Source organism: Barbatula barbatula (assembly GCF_947034865.1).
Source record: "Barbatula barbatula genome assembly, chromosome: 7".
Lineage (NCBI taxonomy): Eukaryota > Metazoa > Chordata > Actinopteri > Cypriniformes > Nemacheilidae > Barbatula > Barbatula barbatula.
The window spans coordinates 14281017-14301632 of NC_136770.1; the positions used below are offsets into that span (position 1 = coordinate 14281017).

General features: G+C 38.6%; 1 protein-coding gene across 1 annotated transcript; it reads left to right on the forward strand.

Annotated features, from left to right (window-relative positions):
- The first annotated feature begins 6802 nt into the window (after window positions 1-6802).
- pfkmb (phosphofructokinase, muscle b) lies at window positions 6803-19442 on the forward strand. The gene is made up of 22 exons (XM_079459792.1): window positions 6803-7071; window positions 9000-9073; window positions 9197-9274; window positions 13579-13768; window positions 14038-14203; window positions 14288-14332; window positions 14676-14784; window positions 15110-15205; window positions 15289-15381; window positions 15668-15793; window positions 15888-15952; window positions 16043-16106; window positions 16173-16319; window positions 16401-16471; window positions 16652-16739; window positions 16833-16985; window positions 17598-17762; window positions 17859-17920; window positions 18081-18192; window positions 18312-18411; window positions 18541-18646; window positions 18973-19442. The coding sequence occupies exons 1-22, from the start codon at window positions 6987-6989 to the stop codon at window positions 19106-19108; spliced, it is 2331 nt and encodes a 776-aa protein (XP_079315918.1). The 5' UTR covers window positions 6803-6986; the 3' UTR covers window positions 19109-19442.
- Window positions 19443-20616: the final 1174 nt, after the last annotated feature.

The following is a 20616-nucleotide window of genomic DNA, read 5'->3' on the forward strand; positions in this document are numbered from 1 at the left end:
GGAAAAGCATCAACAATGGAGAGCGGGAAAAGGATCATGCGTAGCTACAAGTAACTTTCACTTGTGTGCAGGAGAGAGAGAGCACTATGTTCGCGAAGTTCAGCTTTGTTATTTGTTCGCTGCACTTGGGTGATGAATGTTATATAAACTGTGGATATAACCCTGGAGATCGGTTGAAACTGATAGATGGAGTGGTCCCAGCGCTAAAACATTCTGAACATGAACCGCACGCGGTAAGTATAATTGTTTTCTTGGCAATGTGTGCGCATGTGCTTTAGTTCCGCCCCTCACACACATCACGTGTTTTTTTAAATAATCGTACAGGTGTATCTCTCTTTTATGAATGTGGACAAAAACTAAAGACTATAGATATTTGAAGGGTGCGATACTATTCTGTAAGTACTCAAGATTAACATGAGATATAGCATAGGTCGGTTTATTAACAAATACTTAATCATTCATATCTTTGTTAAACCAGCAGACCCAGGGCCACACACACAGGCCTTCGTGTCTTATTAAGATATATTTCTCTTTTTCTCTTTTCCCTTTGCACACAAACAGAGACATTCACACTTCAGTACTTATTTTATTGATTTAGAAGACACAACGGGTCTTCAGAATGATCTAAACTCACATTTGGATGGATGGAATACTAGCAGTTTATATTATACCGTTATACGTTGATGAAAATACAAACTAAGTATATAAACATAGAATGAAAATGATAAAAACGTGCCATCGATCTAGCCTGATGTTGAAAATGAACTTGTAATTGTATGAATGGATGATGAATGGAGAGAAAATGCAAAGGTGAATAAAAATATGAATTTAGAGTATTCTGTGTAAATGTCATTGTCATTCCATTCAAAAACCCGAAGCAACTACTAAACTACGCTGTCATTCTCTTTAAGTCTAAGGCATAAATTGAGTGTAAAAAGAAAATAAATAGTCTACAGGGGAGGGAGAACAAATAAAGAGAGGTAGAGGGGGCGAGCAGATAAGACTCAAAGGAATGGTTCAAATTTATGGTTAGTTGCTGAACTCACGAACAGATAATTCAAAAGTGAATCGCCTTCCAAAACTGTCTTGTCCATAATCTTTGTCATATTTTACAACAGCAAATACCAGAATAAACAACGTAACACACACTTGGTTGTATATACGGACAAAATCATATTAAAACGTTTGCTTTCCGTTAAGATTTAAAGCAATTTGGTAAATACACTCTTTTGACCAATAAGACAATGAGCCCAGGGCACTATGCATGTTTTGGAAATGTAGAAGAGTTTTCTGGTTCCTTTTTGTGTATATTAACTACTCTGCCTGAGAGAGTTACAGGTGCCGTTTAATTTATTGGAGGATCTAATTGTCAGAAATGCAATATAATATACATAATTATGTCTTCAGCGGAGACCTTGCATAATGAAGTGCTATGTTTTTTATTACCTTAGAATGAGCTATTTCTATCTACATACACCCCTTGCATGGAATGTGACAGTTCTCCTCTCTCCACAGAGACATGCTGGAGCTCTGTCAGAGTGACCAACGGGTTCTTGGTCACCTACCTGACTAAGGCCCTTCTCCCCTGATCGGTCAGTTTGGCCGGGCGGCCAGCTCTAGGAAGAGTCCTGATGGTTTCAAACTTCTTCCATTTACGGATGATGGAGGTCACTGTGCTCATTGGGACCTTCAATGCTGCAGAAATGTTTCTGTGCCTCGATTCAGTCCCGTCTCGGATGTCTACAGGCAATTTCTTGGACTTCATGGCTTGGTTTGTGTTCTGACGTGCATCATTAACTGTGGAACCTTATATAGACAGGTGTATGCCTTTCCAAATCATGTCCAATCAACTGAATTTACCACAGGTGGACTCCAATCAAGTTGTAGAACCGTCTCAAGGAAGATCAGTGGAAACAGGATGCACCTGAGCTCAATTTTGAGTGTCACGGCAAAGGATGTAGATACTTATGTACATGTGCTTTTTTCGTTTGTAATTTTTAATAAATTTGCTAAGATTTCAAACTAAATTCTTTCACGCTGTCATTGTGGGTTATTGTTTTTTTAGAATTTTGAGGAAAATAATGAATTTAATCCATTTTGGAATAAGGCTGTAACATGACAAAATGTGGAAAAGGTGAAGCGCTGTGAATACTTTCCCGATGCACTGTATATTAATGTTTGTTCCCTTTTGAAAACAAAATGATTTCTCTTATCTTTCAAGTGTAGTAAGCACTTACAATGGCCATCATTTTTAAACGTGTTCTATTAGTCTTTAACCTTGCACTTTATATGCAAATATATAAAACATTGCAGAGTTACCAGCTACATAGATCATCTGAGTTTGAACAAGTAACAAAGTACAAACCAACACAAAAAGAAGTTTACTAAATTTAACAGCCACCACCACCACAATGAAACCCCAGACATGTTCTTGGGTATAGGCTAAACACACGCTTGTTAGTGGCAAGATAAAAAGAATGAAAAGATGGAAAAGAGAATAATGGAGCAGTGCAGGGAATTGTTACTGTAATTGAATAGATTTGGCTTGTTACCACACAGTTGTTCGGTGTCAAACTGGGAAACAGATAAATAGATCAACAATGTTTGTGTGTTATTCAACTCAGGACATATCCACATGGGAAAAGTAACATATGTATATCCATCTATGGATCCAATATGTAACTGTGAAAAATTATGGAAACAATGCTTAAAGTCCCTTTTTCTTAAATAAATAGTAAAATATTAAAGATATTTATTGGGTAGAAACAATGGTTACCCTGTTATTGTTATTGCCATTATTGATTTTATCAGTTAATAATCTTTGTGTAGCTTGTTTGCACGTTTGTGTAAAGCATCAAATGTGAAATTGTCAGATTTAAAGAAATAAAATATGTTTTGTATCTGTAGTATTTTGCAAGGTCTTGGGTGAACACAAAATGTCGTATTGGGGCCCTGGACCGAAAACCCCTGATAATAATAAAGCTTGCATGTGCAAAACCACTAACTAGCTGATATTGCAGATGTACACACTCATAAACCTCATAAACAAAATGTTTCAGTTGTTAAAAAGACACAAATATCCTCCATTATGTTTACTACACGGTCACACCCAAACATGGATTTATTTGATATGCAACACAGAGAGTGCGTGCAGTCTCGAGTGTGTGTGTGTTTTAAATGTCAAGGGTGTGTAGGTTTAGCATTTCATTTAGCATACAATTAAAAACAGGAAGAGGGAACGAGAGAAAGATCAAGAAAGAAGGGAAAGTTAGAGGGCAAGACACTAATATGAAGGCGGGTGGAGGGTAGGACAAACAGAAATATTTATTTAGAAGATAAATGGGAGAAAAAAGAAATGATGAAAAGGCTAAAAAGAGATTTAATGAAGGGGTTGAAGCAGATAGGAATACTGAGTATGCCAGATTAAGAAACCAGAAAAAACCCGAAATAACTTTATTTAACAAAAGGTCAAATATAGAATAGTGCAAAACAGAAAAGCTCTGAAAATACCAGAATAAACTTTAAAGAAAAACAAACGCCTTGACACTTGAAAAACACTTGACTTGACTCTTGTAGGCTAGTCTTTTGGAATGAGATAGGAGAGAAAGTATGAGGGTAATGTGGGGAGTTAAATAGGAAAAAGGGTTTGGAGTCATGACTGATGACAAGACAGCACATCGCACATTGTTAAACAATACCGCTGCCTATACCTGTATTTTGGTTTGGTGAGATGGTACTTTTGTAAGCACAACACATTGAAACTAATAACTCTGCCTCAAAACACATTTTGAAAAAGACAACTTTATGTGCACACATACAAAACACAAAAAGAATACACATATGACACCAACAAGCTAGACCCAGATCCTGAAACTCAGTACAAGTAGTGAGAATCTGAATCCGGACATCACGCTGACACAAGACACTGGCTGTCACAATTATGTCACAAAGACAAGAAAAAAACGGCTACACCAATGACAGGACCGTGACCGTGAAGAGATGACAGAATTACAAAGAGGTATCCACATTTGAGAGAGAACTGTCTAAGAAAATGTTTGGCAGCCAACACCCTTTACAAAATTTCAGCCAAATAAATGACTCCTTTAGCAAACGAAATAAGCCTAAACATTTTGGTTTGGAATCTTTTACAATATATTTTGTTCCCTCAATGTACAACTTTAAGAGATTTTGAAGACATTGCATGTGAATATCTGTTTCCACCTGATGGTAAGAAATGGAACTGCACCCCATGAGAATGCTGCATGAAGACAGCAATAGATAATAAATCAAGATACATAATAGAGTTGTGAATATGGTTACTTATATTAGGGGAAATACAAATGCATCAATGTACAATGTATTTACTCACCTTCAGATTGTTCCAGACCTGTATGCATGGGAGTCAATGGGGGATGATATCTGTATGTCACTGAGGCATAACAAAGACATTTATTCAGATTCAGATTCTTTGGAACAATCTGCGTGTAAGTAAATTATGTTTTTTCATGTTGTGAGAGTTCACCCTTAAAGGAAATTCTGTCTTTAGAAAGTAGGCCATAAAGGTTAGAAATGACAAGAGGGTGAGTAAAGGATGACAGAATCTTTGTTTTCGTGGGAACTATCCCTTAAAAGTAGCCCTTCATCATATTTTTTAAATGACTATTCTTTATTTAGAGAGTTATGGGGCAATCACAACCTTCTCCATAAAAAAGACAAAACATTTATTGATACATTTAATTCAGATGAGACATTTCAGAATTGTAAGTTTCTATGATGCATTCTGAGAAGTTTTGCGATAACAAGCTTAAAGGTTTTTGCATTACATGTGTAAAAACAGTTCTGAAATGTATAAAACGTAAAGAAGGAAAAACATCACATTATGTAAATAACTTAATTTTGACAACGAAAAAAACGGATAATTCCAAGGCGATGATTCAACAAAGTAATGTATTGACAGTACATACTAATACTCATCATTACTATTAAATCGTTTTTAAAATCAAAATCCCCTGGGCACCTGTACCAACCTGTTGATCCAATAAATACACGTAAACTATGCTGCGTGCAATCCAATTATAGTATTAGACTGCTTTTCCAGCTGATTTCAAAGTATTGAGCCATCACTAAAACAGTTTTAAAAGATTGATTTAAGAAAAACAGATTAATGAGGCTGACGTACAAGAGATGTTGATGTAGTTGGAGAGAGATTTGCTTAACAATCCAGTAGGATTATTCAAGCATTATTCAGAGGAAGTGGCCTTCAGAACATTATACATCCCAAACGTGTGATCAAAATGATGTTTGTAGTTTTTGTAAATATATTTAGCTAATGTGGTTATTTTTCTCTCTTTTTTTCTAAACCAAAGTTTACCAATACGTACCATGATATTTTTGGACATGTTTCATTTTTCTATGGTTATCTGGAGTAACTTGAAGAAAAACTAAAATACCATGTTTTTTTATCTGGCAACATCATAACAATGTCTGCACAGTATTTGTTTTGTTAGAGAATAAGCAAGTCCAAACATAAACACTTCCATTGTCGTCTGTGGCACTTGCAGCACGTTTCTGTATTTTGGTGCTAGAATTTGCAGCTTTTCTGAAGTTGTTTGTGTTGCGAGAATTTGCAGTGCGTTTCTGCATTTGTGTGTGTTGCTAGTATTTGGGCATGTGTGGCCAAAATAATGAAGATGCTTTCTGAATGTGCTTGTGTTTTTTCTATTTGCATCTGTTTTCTTCCGTGCCAGCGTGGTGACACCTAGCAGCTTCCGTACCTAAGTTTCTTTAAATGCGACTAAACTACAGGACCCATTTAACAAATAGGTTATTTAGAGACCCAGTGAAACCAAAACAAAAGTTTTATTACTTTTGACTGCTGTGGCCTAGTGGTTAGAGCGTTGGGCTTGTGAGCAGAAGGTTGCCTGTTGGAATCTCAATGCCAGCAGGTCATGACTGAAGGGCCCTTGAGCAAGACACCTTACCCCTGATTGCTCTACAGTAATGTGCCACTGTAAAAAAACTACTTGTAAGTCGCTTCTGCCAAATGAATAAATGTAAATGTAAATTATTAGAATTTTTTTATTTTACTTGGAGTTGAAGAAAAATAACATACATTAAAATTCAACGAATCGTTAATTTAATACAATTGTTGGGGAGAGAGAGGTGCTGCACTTAAACATAACTTATCAATGTTTTGTTGTTGTTTTTAAATGTGTTAAATGCTTTTTATGTTGCTTTTTATGTTTTAATATAAATATGGATTAATAATATTTTACAATACATGTTATGTTAATATGGTAGTTTTGTTCAAATTAAACTTAATTAATTCTGAAAAAGACTCAGCTTGCTTTAACCTTAGTTGGTCATTTCGAGGTTAGACAAAACATTTGAACATAACATTTGAATGTCTTTGTGTTATAGATGTAAAGCCTACTTATAAACTCAATTTTGACGGAGGCTTCAGTGACGTCTGCAGTTCCACCTGATTGCACAATGTCTGTATGTCTGTGTGCGTGTGCCTATTTTTTGCTGCACATCCACAAAGGTATGTCCTATGGGAATAGAAAGCAATGAAGGTCACGCATGCTACAGTATTGGCCCAATGATGCTTGTATTCATGCACGTGTGTGTTCATGTGTTTTTTCTATAACATTGCTTGGATGTTTAGCACAGGGATCACATAGGCCTCTATTAGTGATTAGAATAACAGTAAGCACAGAGTGTGTTTGTGCATGTCTCCTAATCCCAAGCATGTGGTGTCACACTAGTTAACTTTATATTTAGTTATGAAGGGGGTGGACACACTTTGTGTGGGTGTGTATTACACTATATACAACGGTGAAGGACTTCTATAAGGCACAGAGACCTCTCACTTTCCCAAACAGTCGGGGATAGAGCTGGTCTGATAGAAAGCTACAGACACCAGGACAGAAAGAAACAGAAAGACAGTCATTGTTTCTTTGTCGTCCACAGGCCATCTTGTCAATATGCAGCAGGCAAAATCTGTGGACCCCACAAAAATGGGCGTCGGGAGGGCCATAGCTGTCCTCACCTCTGGAGGAGATGCACAGGGTGAGGAAGTGTGTATTTATCTCTATGTTAGTTTATACTACTGTAATGTACACTGCACAATGTACTGTATGTAAGTCAGTGTTTATGGGCCTTTCAGCAGTCTGCTGAGTTAGCATCTGCTAAATTTAACCTAAAGTTGGTTAAATGATTGATCGTAAATACATTTCTAACATAATATAACCTTATCTAACAACTCTTAAACTATTTTTAACTCTTACCGCTCAGCATTTTTGTGCGCAATGTTTTGGCATCATCTGCCATCAGTCTTGTGGTATGTAGTATGTTTTACACACAACATTAAAGGAGTAGTTTGCCCAAAACAAAGAAACATTTCTAAATAGCTCACCGTTATGTCCAAACAAGATTTTTACTTCTTCTTTCTAAGAAACGCAGAAGCAAATGTTGAGCAAAATGTCCATGTCTTTTCATGCAAGTGGACAGCGATTGTGCTATCAACTCTGTATTCTTATAATAGTGATGTTTAAACATCATTTAGATATTTCTTAACCCTATAACACATTCAACATGTACTGTAAATCTCTGTAATTCTCATACACCCTTCTATGGCTTTGAAGGTGCAGTGCTTTTAATTGGTTGCAAACAAAAACAGTTTGCATGTTGAATTTAATATGAAAATGTATGAAATGTATAAACAACATCAATTTTGCCCCTATAAATAACTTCCCTCTGTAGTATATAAAATAAAACTTTTAAAAGTGGGTTTTGAGCTTGTGCAGCAAGAGAAATTTCAATCTTTCTATTAAGAATTTCTATTAGAAAAGCAGGAGAAATGCATGAATCTCTTTCAAACAGCTTTTTTTGTGTGTGAACTACTGTCCACATCCATCAAAATATGCTGGATTTTATTTTTCTTCTGGCGAGCTGTAAAGTCAAATGCGCCTGCTAGATTATGCAACCTCATCTCAAAGGAATATTCTAACTATTTTACATGGTGACAAATCTGTACAGATTTGTACGATTTTCAGGAAAAAAGCAATGATGAAGCCCTTCCCCTGGCCTAACCCCACCCCTAAACCTAACGCCCCTGACACGAAAGCAAATATTAGGAATTAATGCGAATTAGCCACCTCATAAAATAGTTACAAATTCCAGTGAGATTGTTTTGGATTTTTGAACAACCTGATAGATGATGATTTTCATTGGTCTTGTTGGATGGGCTGTAGAATCCTTGATTAGGTTATTGAACTCTCGCCAACTCATTTGCTATAGCAGTCATGTTGAATAAGCTGGAGGAGTCTTATATCATTGAGGTCATATGAGGTCATAGAGCTTTTACACTGACCTTTTATCCAACCTTTAGCTGTTGGAAAGAGATCTCGCCTTTAACCTTATCTAGTACTAGCTGGAGAACAAGTCAAATTACTGTGTAATGTCAACTAGTCCTAGAAAAACCATAACCAACATTCCCTCTCGCACTCTCTCTCACTCCCTCTCTCTGTCTGGGGGGTGTTATATTTAGCCGGTGACCTTTGGCAATATAACTGCTCCATAGAGCTGTGCAATGAGGCTTGCCTGTTCTCTTGTTCAATCTTAAATGAAACTCAAGCCACTTATATTGCCCTTTTCAGTGTGTGTGTGTGTGTGTGTGTGAGAGAGATGATAAGATAACAGTTTGTATTAAGACCAAAATCAGTTTCTTCCCAAACACTTTCTAGTTAATTTGTGGTTAGCTGAACTGGTTCCAACTTAATTAAATGCAACAATGTGTCAGTTTGTGATAAATTAAAAGATGTAAGTGATTCCATCTGAATCTGATACATAAATAAGTACATTATAAATAATCAAATCTAAATACTACACACAAAGACACAAAAATGAGTGTATGCACTTTTGTACTGTAACTGTTTAATGAAATAATAACATAATAAAATTGTAATAGTTATGACACATTGTTTGCGATCTGTCAGGTATGAATGCTGCTGTCCGAGCTACGGTCAGAGTTGGGATCTACACCAGTGCTAAAGTCTATTTTGTGCATGAGGTTTGTATGCTTGTATGACAAACACAACAAAATTATGCTGAAGGTAATAGAAAACTGCTTGTTGTGTGCTAAATATGGTTTGTATTCTTCTCTTTTGCCCTTTTTTGCTCATCTTATGTCTAGGGTTATCAAGGTCTGGTTGATGGAGGAGACAACATCCGACTGGCAACCTGGGAGAGCGTGTCAATGATGCTACAGTTGGTAATGAAGATCACAAACTCATCTACACCTCATGCCATATCACTCCTCACTTTCAACACCGTTGCACATAGTTTCTCATTGACTTCTTTACTATCTTGCACACACATGATAACAACAAAACTTGTGTGTGTGAGATGTGTGCTTCAGGCATTGTGTATGGCTCTCAAAATGCCAGAGTTCACCCAGAGACATACGGGGTAATATAACTCACATATGCGCTTACTCACGTGTTTACACACGCATGTACAAGTGCTGTAGCAAAAATACAAGCTTCACACTTTGCACTTGCAAACCCATCATCACCCATAGATTACAAGCAAGTCCATTGCTGTCTTTAAAGAGCACATATTACGCTTATTTGTATTTGACCATGAAGTGTGTGTAACAAAGATGTTTGTGCATGTAAAAACTCTGCAAATGTAAAAAGTCAACATACTTAAAGTCCCAGTGAAATAAAAAGTCACAATGCCTATTTGTTCATGAAATATTGCAGCGTATATTGTAAATGGCTTATCAATGGATTTCTCTTTTTACATGTACATTTATGCCGGCAGACAATTTTATCCAAAGCAATTTACATTGCATTATACTATACATTTGTTTCTAAGTATGTGCAATCCCTGGGAAGTAAATACGGAAGTATAAACGATCGCAAATTCCGATTCACAGGGGCTTTAACTGCTGCAGTACAATATGAACAGTAAAAGTACAGCTCAGGACAAAGCTCCAATTCACATTGGTAATTTAACCAAAATACCATGCTGATCTCAAGCACACTGACCTGCCTTCACATATTCCTCTAGTAACAACTCTATACTGCCAATATAAGTACACCCAGCCAGTTGTTATCGCAGAATAAACCCCAACAGGTCCTCGGTGTGTCTGTGAAAACCAACTGGATGTGCATTATGCATTATGGCTACATCCCCAGTAAGTAAATTATTGGAAACATAATATTGATTTAAGTTATTTTATTAGCTCATTTGTAATAAATAAAAACTTTACATATTATAATCTTAAGCCAAGACAACATTCAAACAAGAACCGAAGCAATTTGGTTTAATCATTTATTATTATAATGTCATGTTATTAATCAGGCATATTTATAAGTTATAAGCTTCATGTTCAAGGTCAAATTGACTTGTAAAACCTGGATGACCCATGTTATTAGTTTTAAACAGCTCTTTTTGGGGAATAGAATTCTTTGCACTGTCACAAGTATTTCAAAGCAGATTCATCTTTTTAATTGTCTCTTATATTTTGGGATTGTCTCTGTAGTACAGGTGTGTGTAGAAACCTGGTGTAGTGATAGTTCCTTCGCTAGCGATAGTTCATCCGAGGTACGAGACAGATCACACTTATGCCACCCCTTACACTTGTCCGTGTTTTTAGAGAGCTTAAAGGACCTCAGAACGTGAATGAGGAGTGCTATTGTTTGAGCGATACTGTTGAAGCTGGAGAATCTTAGAAAGAGTTCTGTGCTAAGGATTTTCTCTTGCAGCTTTGTGGCATAGCTACTCACTTGTGCACGGATATCTGTGTCCAAGTTGAATGACCGAACAGGATCTGGTTTGTCGAGGGGGTTGAGCAGGAACCTAGGTCCTATAAACCACGATGTCTGTGCCAGGAATGAGGCCGGGATAGACCTTGATGCATGGTCGGCAGGATTATCTTCTGTGCGCACGTAGTGCCATTGTTCAGGTTTTGTGGCTTGGCGAATGCGCTGAACTCTATTATGGACGTAAACGTAGAATTGTCTGGATTCATTATAGATATTGCCAAGGACCACTTTGCTGTCGGTGTAAAACTTTGTGCAATCCAGTTACAAATTTAGTTAGTAGTGAATCAGGTCTGCCATTTCCACTGCTAAGACTGCCACGCAAAGTTTGAGTCTGGGGATAGTTGATTCCGATTGGTGCAAGTTTTGACTGGCTTTGGACTTTCGACCCTTGTCCGCAACACCCTCCCGATGGGTCGGCAGTGGTGGCCAAGTCACTGCCCATCTTCTCCCCCTGGCTTCCAGCTCAACTCCTCCCTCCTGCTCCATAACCAGCAAGAGGCTCTTCCTCTCCTTCCCTGTTATCCCAATTGCTGTGAGCAATCTCCACACTGACTGAGCGGGGAATCCTCTACAGCCGACCTCGACCGGGAACAGCCAAGCCTGCCATCCTTTCCCCCTTACATTCATGCAGCAGTTCTTGGTATTTGGCGCTCTTTCTTTCAAAGGCCTGTTCACACCCCTCTTCCCATGGGACTGTGAGTTCTATGAGAATGATCTTTTTTCCCTCTTCAGACCACAGTACCACATCCGGCCTCAGGGTTGTCTGGACAAATTGTGGGAATTGCAGCTTTTCTCTCAGGTCGACCTTCATTTCCCATGATTTGGCCTTTTGAAGCAGGCTGGTTCTTGTTGTTGTTGTGGAAGGTGGCTTTTCCCCCTCCCTTATAAACTTGATTGAAGTTATTTTCCGAAGTGGTTGGCGTTTCTTTCTCCTCTCCTGCTCTAAGGCGTTGGCGAGTGTCATGAGCACCATATCGTGGCGCCACCTGTACCTTCCCTGGGTGAGTGCTTTTTTACACCCAGACAGGATGTGTGCCATGGTGCCCCTCTCCCCACAAAGCTTGCACAATGGGTCCTCTCTCATACCCCACTTGTGCAGGTTTTTTGGGGTTGGGAGTGTGTCATACACTGACCTTAGCAGGAAGGAGATGCGGAACGGCTCCAGTCTCCATAGGTCCGCCCAGGTAATCTTCCTCTTAGGAAGATCCCATCTGGTCCAGGCCCCTTGTGAAGCTAGGTCCACTGCCCTTGATCTACGTCCTTCCTCTTCCAGGTTCCGTACCTCCTCTTGAATCATGGTTCTTCTTTCACTGGTTCCTGCCTTTCTCCACTGTTGGAAATGTGAAGTCCCAAGACCCTGTCTTCCTGTGCATGGTGCTCCAATGACATCGCGTAGCTTCAGCGTGCTCACAGCTTGTGCAACAGACGAATCAGCTGCCCACTTGCGACCAAAAGCTTGTACAGGGTTTGAGTAGGGAGGGCCGGCCATTGTCGAGCACAGATGACTTGAAGATGTTGACTGTTGGCTTATGTGTATTCCCCAAGAAGACTTCTCCAACTGGCACCCATCCTAAGTCCAAACGTTGAGCCAAAGGGGCATTGTGGGGGCCATTGACTTGGTCCCGAAACCTTGTACACCCTTATTATATCTCTGCCAGGCAGTAGGGTCAACCTCTGGGATGTGCTCCGCTACTTTGACAAGATGTGGATGATGACGAGCTGCATTCAGGGACCTTTAGGATATAGTTTCGCAAGGCACATGACCAGCCGATGTTTCCTGTGCCGCAGACCTCGGTGCAGCTTGAGTAAACAACCCCTTTAATGATGCTGATTTCTTCCTCCTCCCCGCCGTTGTGTGGTGGAGTTGAGGGGGCTTTGACATGAGCTGCGGGTCCAGGGTACATGGCAGAGTTGTGCCAGGTGCTATTGCAATCCAAACACTTAACTGCGTTAGGACAGTCCTAGGCGGGGTGAGTAGTTGAGCCACAACACTTAAAGCAGATTCCTTTTTCTTTGAGGAAGGCCCTTCTTTCCTCCAGCGTTTTGGCCTTGAAGGATTTGCAGCGCTTGAGGGGATGAGGCTTGCCATGTATTGTGCAGCTTTATGCTGGGGCTCGTTGTTCAGCAAATGAAAGACGTGTTCTAGCTTTGGCTCGTGCATGTATTAATGAGCTAGCAGATGCTATGGATGACCGAAAACTTCTTTTACTAGCCACAGAAATCTTTTCACCTCGTTTAGCTTCCATCTTAGCACGATGTATGATGCCAGCCTTTTTGCCTTTTCACTATGTTGTCCTCACTGTAGTGTAGCAACTGCAGCTTTACAACTAGCTAAACTCTTCTTCTCAAATGAAGACTCGAGTCGTAGTTAGCTTTAGATGCTCTTTACTGTGGCTCTTTCTCTCTGAGATCTGAGAGTACATATTTTCTAAGTTTGAAGTGGAAATATCTGAAATCCCAGTTGTCTGAAATGTATCTTAAACCTGTAGTGGAATTTCATCACTGTTAATCACCCATATAATAATGCAACATGTAAGAAGTGCAGGTATAGAGGAAAAAGAGAATAATCACTAAAGATTAAAATAGAGAAGTACTGTGTACCGGCACGTACTAGCCCACTTCAAGCACTGGTCTTTCATCAACATTTTGTAGACTACATTGAGCTATTAACGTACCAGTTTAATTATTGTAAAACATTAGCTAGAAGTCGTCATTACTGTCTTCTTTCTTTCTGTGTTGGCAGGGTGGCACAGTGATTGGCAGTGCCCGCTGTGAAGACTTTCGCACTAAGGAGGGCAGAGCTAAAGCAGTGTGCAACCTTGTAAAGTTGGGCATTACTAATCTATGTGTAATTGGTGGAGACGGCAGCTTGACAGGTGCCAATGAGTTCCGAAATGAATGGAGTGAGCAGCTCCAAACGCTGCTGAAAGCAGGTAAGACTACACTGCCCAACCCAGAAACTACATTACACAGAATAACTTTCTGTAAATCAGTTAGCTTATTATATTCCGTAACATTAGATCGTTTGTAAATCCTATTGTCTTTTTTTCCTGTGGTGCCACTGTACTATGATAATGTATATACAGGACCAAGTACTGAAATTTCTGTACCACAGTATTCTAAGATACTCTTAAGAATTCCACACTATTTAACCTGTGCTGCTGAATTACATGGTGAAACAAATGTCTGTTCGTGCTTATAGGTAAGATCACAGCAGAGGAAGCCAGGCGTTCATCTCATCTTAACATCGTCGGGATGGTTGGATCTATAGACAATGACTTCTGTGGTACTGACATGACAATTGGCACAGATTCAGCCCTACACAGGATCATGGAAGTTGTAGATGCCATCACAACAACAGCTCAGAGGTACACACTGTACACTCATACAGGTCTGTTTTTTTAGCATGATAAGACATATTTGATTTGGGAATCTTTATTCCATCTCTGCAGTCATCAAAGAGCCTTCATTCTGGAAGTGATGGGCAGACATTGTGGGTATGTAGTAGTATACATTTATGCACAAATACACATGCTGTTTTAGGGTACATTTTCACAGTTTGTGTATGTCCTGCAAATAATCCACAATAATACAATAATTTCCTTTAAAGTTCTACAAGTTCCGTAACACTTTACAGGCTGTAATTGTGATAATTTGCCAATATATAAAGATATATATATATATATATATCTATATATATATAAGCACACATCAACAATATAGATTTTCAGCATTTCTCTTTGTTCATGTCATGTGGTCATTGCCATGAGAAAAATGTTATCACAATACAAATGGTTCCACTTAGCAGATATGTGTGTAAGTTTTGGTTTGAATGTGTAGGTATTTGGCTTTGGTTACCGCCCTGGCATGCGGGGCCGACTGGGTCTTTATTCCCGAGATGCCTCCGGATGAGGGCTGGGAAGACCATCTCTGCCGAAGACTTACCTATGTACCATCTATACACATTCTATCTAACTGACTCTGTAGAGCTGTTCAGTTTGCACTCTTGAACCCTGGAAAGAGATTTTAGGATGTTTTTTAATGTGAGTTTACTTACTTGACAAAAAAGAGGTGCTGTAGGGCTTTTGAGGTAGGACTGTGTCTAAATTATGTTGCAAACAAATGAATAATGATCTTGTTATTGAGAAAAACCCAGGGCAAAAAAGCCTTCTGGTTTGTTACAAACTGACATCATGACTGAACAGATCTATTTCGAATTTACTCATAATCATTGTTAACGTCATAGTTGTCTTATATTATGCTTTACTGTTTAGCAAAGAAGCATTGGCAATCGTTTGAACATCATCATTGTGGCAGAAGGAGCTTTAGATCTCCATGGAAAACCCATCACCTGCGATATGTTAAAAGACGTAAGAGCAACACAAGATATGTACACAGTTAATAATCTTCTAGTTGGTTCCGGACACATGCTTGTGTGTTTGTGTATGTTTAGCTGGTCACTAAGAAGCTTGGCTTCGACACACGAGCCACTGTTCTGGGTCACGTGCAGAGAGGAGGAACACCTTCAGCCTTTGACAGAATCCTGGTAAATGCTTCAATTGACATCCTTGATGTTATTGGGTGGACAACAATAAACTACCAATGTCCCTGCTACTTTGCAACAGTCTATGTAGTTTTACATAATCTATTTCACTGCAAAGGACTAAGGTTATGGGCATTTGAGTCAGGGCCATAGTCATATGATCCCTATCATAAAAAGGGAGACCGCCCATAAATATTATAACCTGTACTCATGTGGCATAATAAAAAATGATGTGTCATAATTTAAAATATTTGTCTAAAGGTAACACTGTTCTCTCACTTGTTCTCAGGGCAGTAGGATGGGGGTGGAGGCTGTAATGGCATTGTTAGAGGCAACACCTGAAACACCTGCTTGTGTGGTCAGTCTGTCTGGAAACCAGGCTGTTCGACTGCCCCTCATGGAGTGTGTGCAAGTGGTAAAGTGGCATAGACACATTCCTCTAAACTTTACTGCATACAGCAATTTGAGAAAAAAGCAATATTGCGTAATACGTCCTTTTCGGTTTTTAGACTAAAGACGTGACCAAAGCTATGGCAGAAGGCAAGTTTGATGAAGCTGTTAAGCTCAGGGGAAAGTGAGTTGTTCATTCTTATCTTTCTTGATCCCCTCCGCTTTCATTATAGTTGATGCAAACTAAGATTATTTTATTGTTGCACTCCTGCAGGAGTTTTGAGAACAACTGGAACACGTATAAACTCTTGGCCCATGTGACTGCCCCAGACGTCAAGGTGTGTAACAACATCACAATACAAAGAATTTGACCAGTTTGATTTATAATTTCTCTCTTCTTTTAGAGTAATATAAACATTGCTGTACTGAATGTGGGAGCTCCGTGCGCAGGAATGAACGCCGCAGTTCGTTCAGCAGTCAGGATTGGAATCCTGCAAGGACATACCATGTTGGCTGTACATGACGGATTTGAGGGACTTGCGCATGGCAATGTAATTTATTTCACACACTGAGCATGACAAATCCACGAGTACAGGTGCTTTATACGGTATCTGTTTTTCCACCCTTCCCAGATTGAATCAATGACATGGTCTTTTGTAGGAGGATGGACAGGCAAAGGTGGTTCTTATTTAGGAACAAAGAGGTACAACAGAGCTCATTTAATTCATATTAATTGATGTACGACATCATTTATTATGCTTTGGATAATGCTAGCACATTTGCCTATATTACTATAATACATTTAATATACATTTTAAGTGAGAAATCTGTTTGGTCCTGCTGGTGGCCTTTCCTTTTTTGCTCACTTCCTCTCTCATTAAAGGACACTGCCAACTAGTATGATTGAAGAGATCAGTCTGAATATAGCCAAGTTTAACATTCATGCCTTGGTTATCATTGGAGGGTTTGAGGTGAGGAAATTAAAGATACAGTACCACAGCCAATAGTAAAGAACATTTAAAGTCTTTTCATTTCATAACTTGATACCTTTCTTTCTTGTTCAGGCCTTTGTTGGAGGTTTAGAATTAGTGACTGCCAGAGAAAAATATGAAGAGTTGTGTATTCCTCTGGTTGTTATTCCAGCTACGGTGTCTAATAATGTTCCTGGATCAGACTTCAGTATCGGAACTGATACGGCCATCAATACAATTACAACAGTAAGAGACATGCACCTGAACCACATATAGAATATGATATACCAGCTTGTGGAGCGTAAATCAACGATACTGACACAGTACAGTTTCACAGCAAGCCTGATGATTTATTCACACACAGTGAAACAAGAGTGCAAAAGTAGTGGGACCGTGGGGTATAAGGGTCTGTCTTCTTCATGCTCGTGAACCCTCTGGGTTGCCCGGCGTGGTTATAAAATAGTGTCCGTGAGATACTGTCCGGTCGTCAGCCATCCGTCTCTAGAGGGGAGAAAATACACAAGGTTAATCGTCCAGCCCATGAGAGTTGTATCTCACCCTCTGTCCATGTTCCCTGGCTTTTATGCATTTTGTGTGTTGAGAACAGGTACTGCGGCTTTGATTTGTTTCCATGGCGACGCTGATTGCACAATGGGGGACTCCCCACACACTTTAACATTTTTGTTCATAAAACGGTGATATTCTGGCAGCTGGGGCACCAGAATTTTTTTTTAAACAAAAATAAACCTTCTCAAATAAAACATTCTGTAAAATTACAGTGATTTTTCACTATTTGATTAGTAAATAGATATTTTATGAAAACATAAAATTAAACAACAATTTTTTTGTGTTTTTAAGACATGTGACAGGATAAAACAATCTGCTGCTGGAACAAAGCGCAGGGTCTTCCTCATTGAAACTATGGGGGGATATTGTGGATATCTGGCAACTATGGCAGGACTGGCTGCAGGGGCAGATGCTGCCTATATATACGAAGAGCCATTTGGCATCCACGACCTTGAGGTGGGACATGGTTTATGCATGGCTGACTGGCTGTAAATTATGTTTACTGCTAGGTAAAGGTATTTTATACTTTATGAATTTTTGTTTGGGACACAGACAAATGTGGAACACCTTTTGGAAAAGATGAAGACAACAGTGAAAAGAGGCCTCATCCTCAGGTTGGCCTTTCTGTCACTCTTTATCCGATTTCTCTGTGACATTTTACTGTAAACTTCACAATTTCACCTCACAAATACAGTCGACATCTGCAGTAATGTAGATATGTTATTTGATTTTCGTTGCAGCAGTCAAATAAAACATAAAACTGTGTTCCCCCAGGAATGAGAATTGCAATGCAAATTACACCACAGATTTCATCTTCAGTTTGTACTCTGAGGAAGGGAAAGGAGTTTTCGACTGTCGTAAGAATGTGCTTGGCCACATGCAGCAGGTCTGTGTATTTAATATCGACATTATTTTGTGTTTTCATCAGTATAGGATATTTACAGTAGATTATTTAAAATGTATATAGATAATGTAATACATTTAATCAAGCAATGTCTTTATCAGGGTGGAACTCCAACGCCATTCGACAGAAACTTTGGCACAAAGATAGGCGCTAAATCAGTGTTGTGGTTGACAGATAAACTGAAGGAGTGCTATAGACACGGTGAATAGAAACGACTTTCTCAGTATTGATCCATGTGACTTTACTTAATTGACTTGGGTAAAAATTAATCTGAAATGAACGGTTCTTTGCCTGTCTTTCCACAAATGTCTTTGACTCTTGTATGAGCAGGTCGCATCTTTGCTAATACACCGGACTCTGCTTGCGTTCTGGGAATGAAGAAAAGATCTTTGGTATTCCAACCTCTCTCTGGACTTAAACAAGACACTGACTTTGAGTAAGTGATCACTTTAGAGTTTTTTTAAAGTATGATCATTATTACAGTAGATGTGGCTTGGCCCTGGGCAAGGTAAGACATGACATACAAAAAACCTGAATGATATGCGCATACTTATTAGTTCCTTATCCTGATCTAAACATTTTGGTTAATGTTTAAGGACCCATGTAACAATTCTAATCTAACATATGATTTAATTTAATTAATGCACTTGACAGCCAGTGATCATGCATTTTCTTATATTTTATCTTACAAGATTCAGTGGTTGAATCCATTCGTTGCATCATCATATGCTTCTATGCAACATACCTCTGTTTCTTTTCTAGGCATCGTTTACCAAAAACTCAATGGTGGCTAAAGCTTAGGCCCATACTCAAGATTCTGGCTAAATACAAGATCAGTCTGGACACATCAGAGACAGCAACAATGGAGCATATTATCAAGAAGACCGCAGCAGTCTAGCCTACACAGAAACACACAAAATTAAAGTGAAATTTAGAGATTTATGACGTGCGTTATCGTGGTGTTGAAGAACATTCAGTTGATTGCACTTTTTGGTTGTGTTTGGTAATGTTTTTCATTCTCAGCTGGATGTTTACTGTTTCACCGCTAGATTCCTCCTCATCTGGTCTAAATTGGAGGCATATTGCTGTTTCAATAAATACATTAAATGGCCAGACTAACCAGAACCTGCACATTCAATTCTTGTAGCTTCATTCTGGAAAAAGTATGAAAGGAACATGAATGGACTGCCTTTGCTTTTCTCTCTGTCAAAGGTTTACATCCACTCATTATCACTCCATCTCTCTGCTTGGTCATTTCTTGACACACAAGTAACAAGCACCTTTCAACATGGTGGTAAAACCTTTTTTAAACAGGGTTGCTTTTATAAACATTAAAAATAATTATTAAAAACATGATTTTCAGAATACCGAGAACATGACATGAGACTCAAATATATCACAAAGAACACTCATGTTTAACATAAATTAACAAAAAGTTTTAACCAAATGCATTTATGTTTATAATAATAATATTTTCATGTTTAAAATTATTCTTACAATTTCTGGAAGGCTTTGTCTTATACATGTAACCACGTTCTATTGTAACATAATGTTAATTCTTATCATTTCAATGTTTTTAAATTCGACAAAAAGGTGCAAAACACGGATATATAGGCTACAAACTCTAGACGAGGAAGAGATAAATATAATAATTATTTCCTGTCACTCGCATAGCAAACAACGTCATCGATGTGATAGGGCTGTCTCAAAACCTAGTGAGCTGTCTACCTAGACTGCATATTAAGACATCCTAGACGTGTGCTGCACACCTAGCATGAGAAGAAACAGACGCGCAGTGCTATTTTGGAGATCGTATACCACATCCAGCAGTAACATGTCGTGACTAAAATGCTGCATGTGTTTGTGTTGTCCACAATGTCTGCTGTCTAGTAAGTAAGCGCTACAGATTTAGAGACACAACATTTGAGTAAGATACTGCGGTCAAGCCAGCCGCCACTTCGAAAACGCCAGTCAAACTAGCTCACATGCAGTTTTCATTCGCGCATATACTGCGCTTTACGGTAAACGCGGCTTTTTGAATTTGAGAACAAAAGCGACAAGCGCTCTAGGCATACTGTTTAACAGTCAGTAAATATTATATATGGTTTAAATTTATTAAATTTTGACAGTTCATCACCTCAGTGTGTCACTTATACAATATCAAGACTTGATAATGTGGAATTATTAAAGTACAGATGCAGAATTATAAAAAAAACTGATAGTTTTCTCTTTATAGTCATCTAAATTATATACATAATAATACTTATAGGCAGTTTTGGATGACTGTACTTTAATAATTCCACATTATAAAGTCTTGATATTGTATAAGTGACACACTGAGGTGATGAACTGTCATTTAATAGTGGAAGGAGTCTGTACAAACAGATAGTTTTCTCTTTATAGTCA

Bases quoted from the DNA above. Each gene is read 5' to 3' on its own strand.
- pfkmb (XM_079459792.1), top strand. From the start codon at position 6,987: ATGCAGCAGGCAAAATCTGTGGACCCCACAAAAATGGGCGTCGGGAGG. The intron at 15,382-15,667 runs GTAAATGCTTCA...ACTTGTTCTCAG, and splicing joins CAGCCTTTGACAGAATCCTG to GGCAGTAGGATGGGGGTGGA. The intron at 16,107-16,172 runs GTGTGTAACAAC...CTCTTCTTTTAG, and splicing joins TGACTGCCCCAGACGTCAAG to AGTAATATAAACATTGCTGT.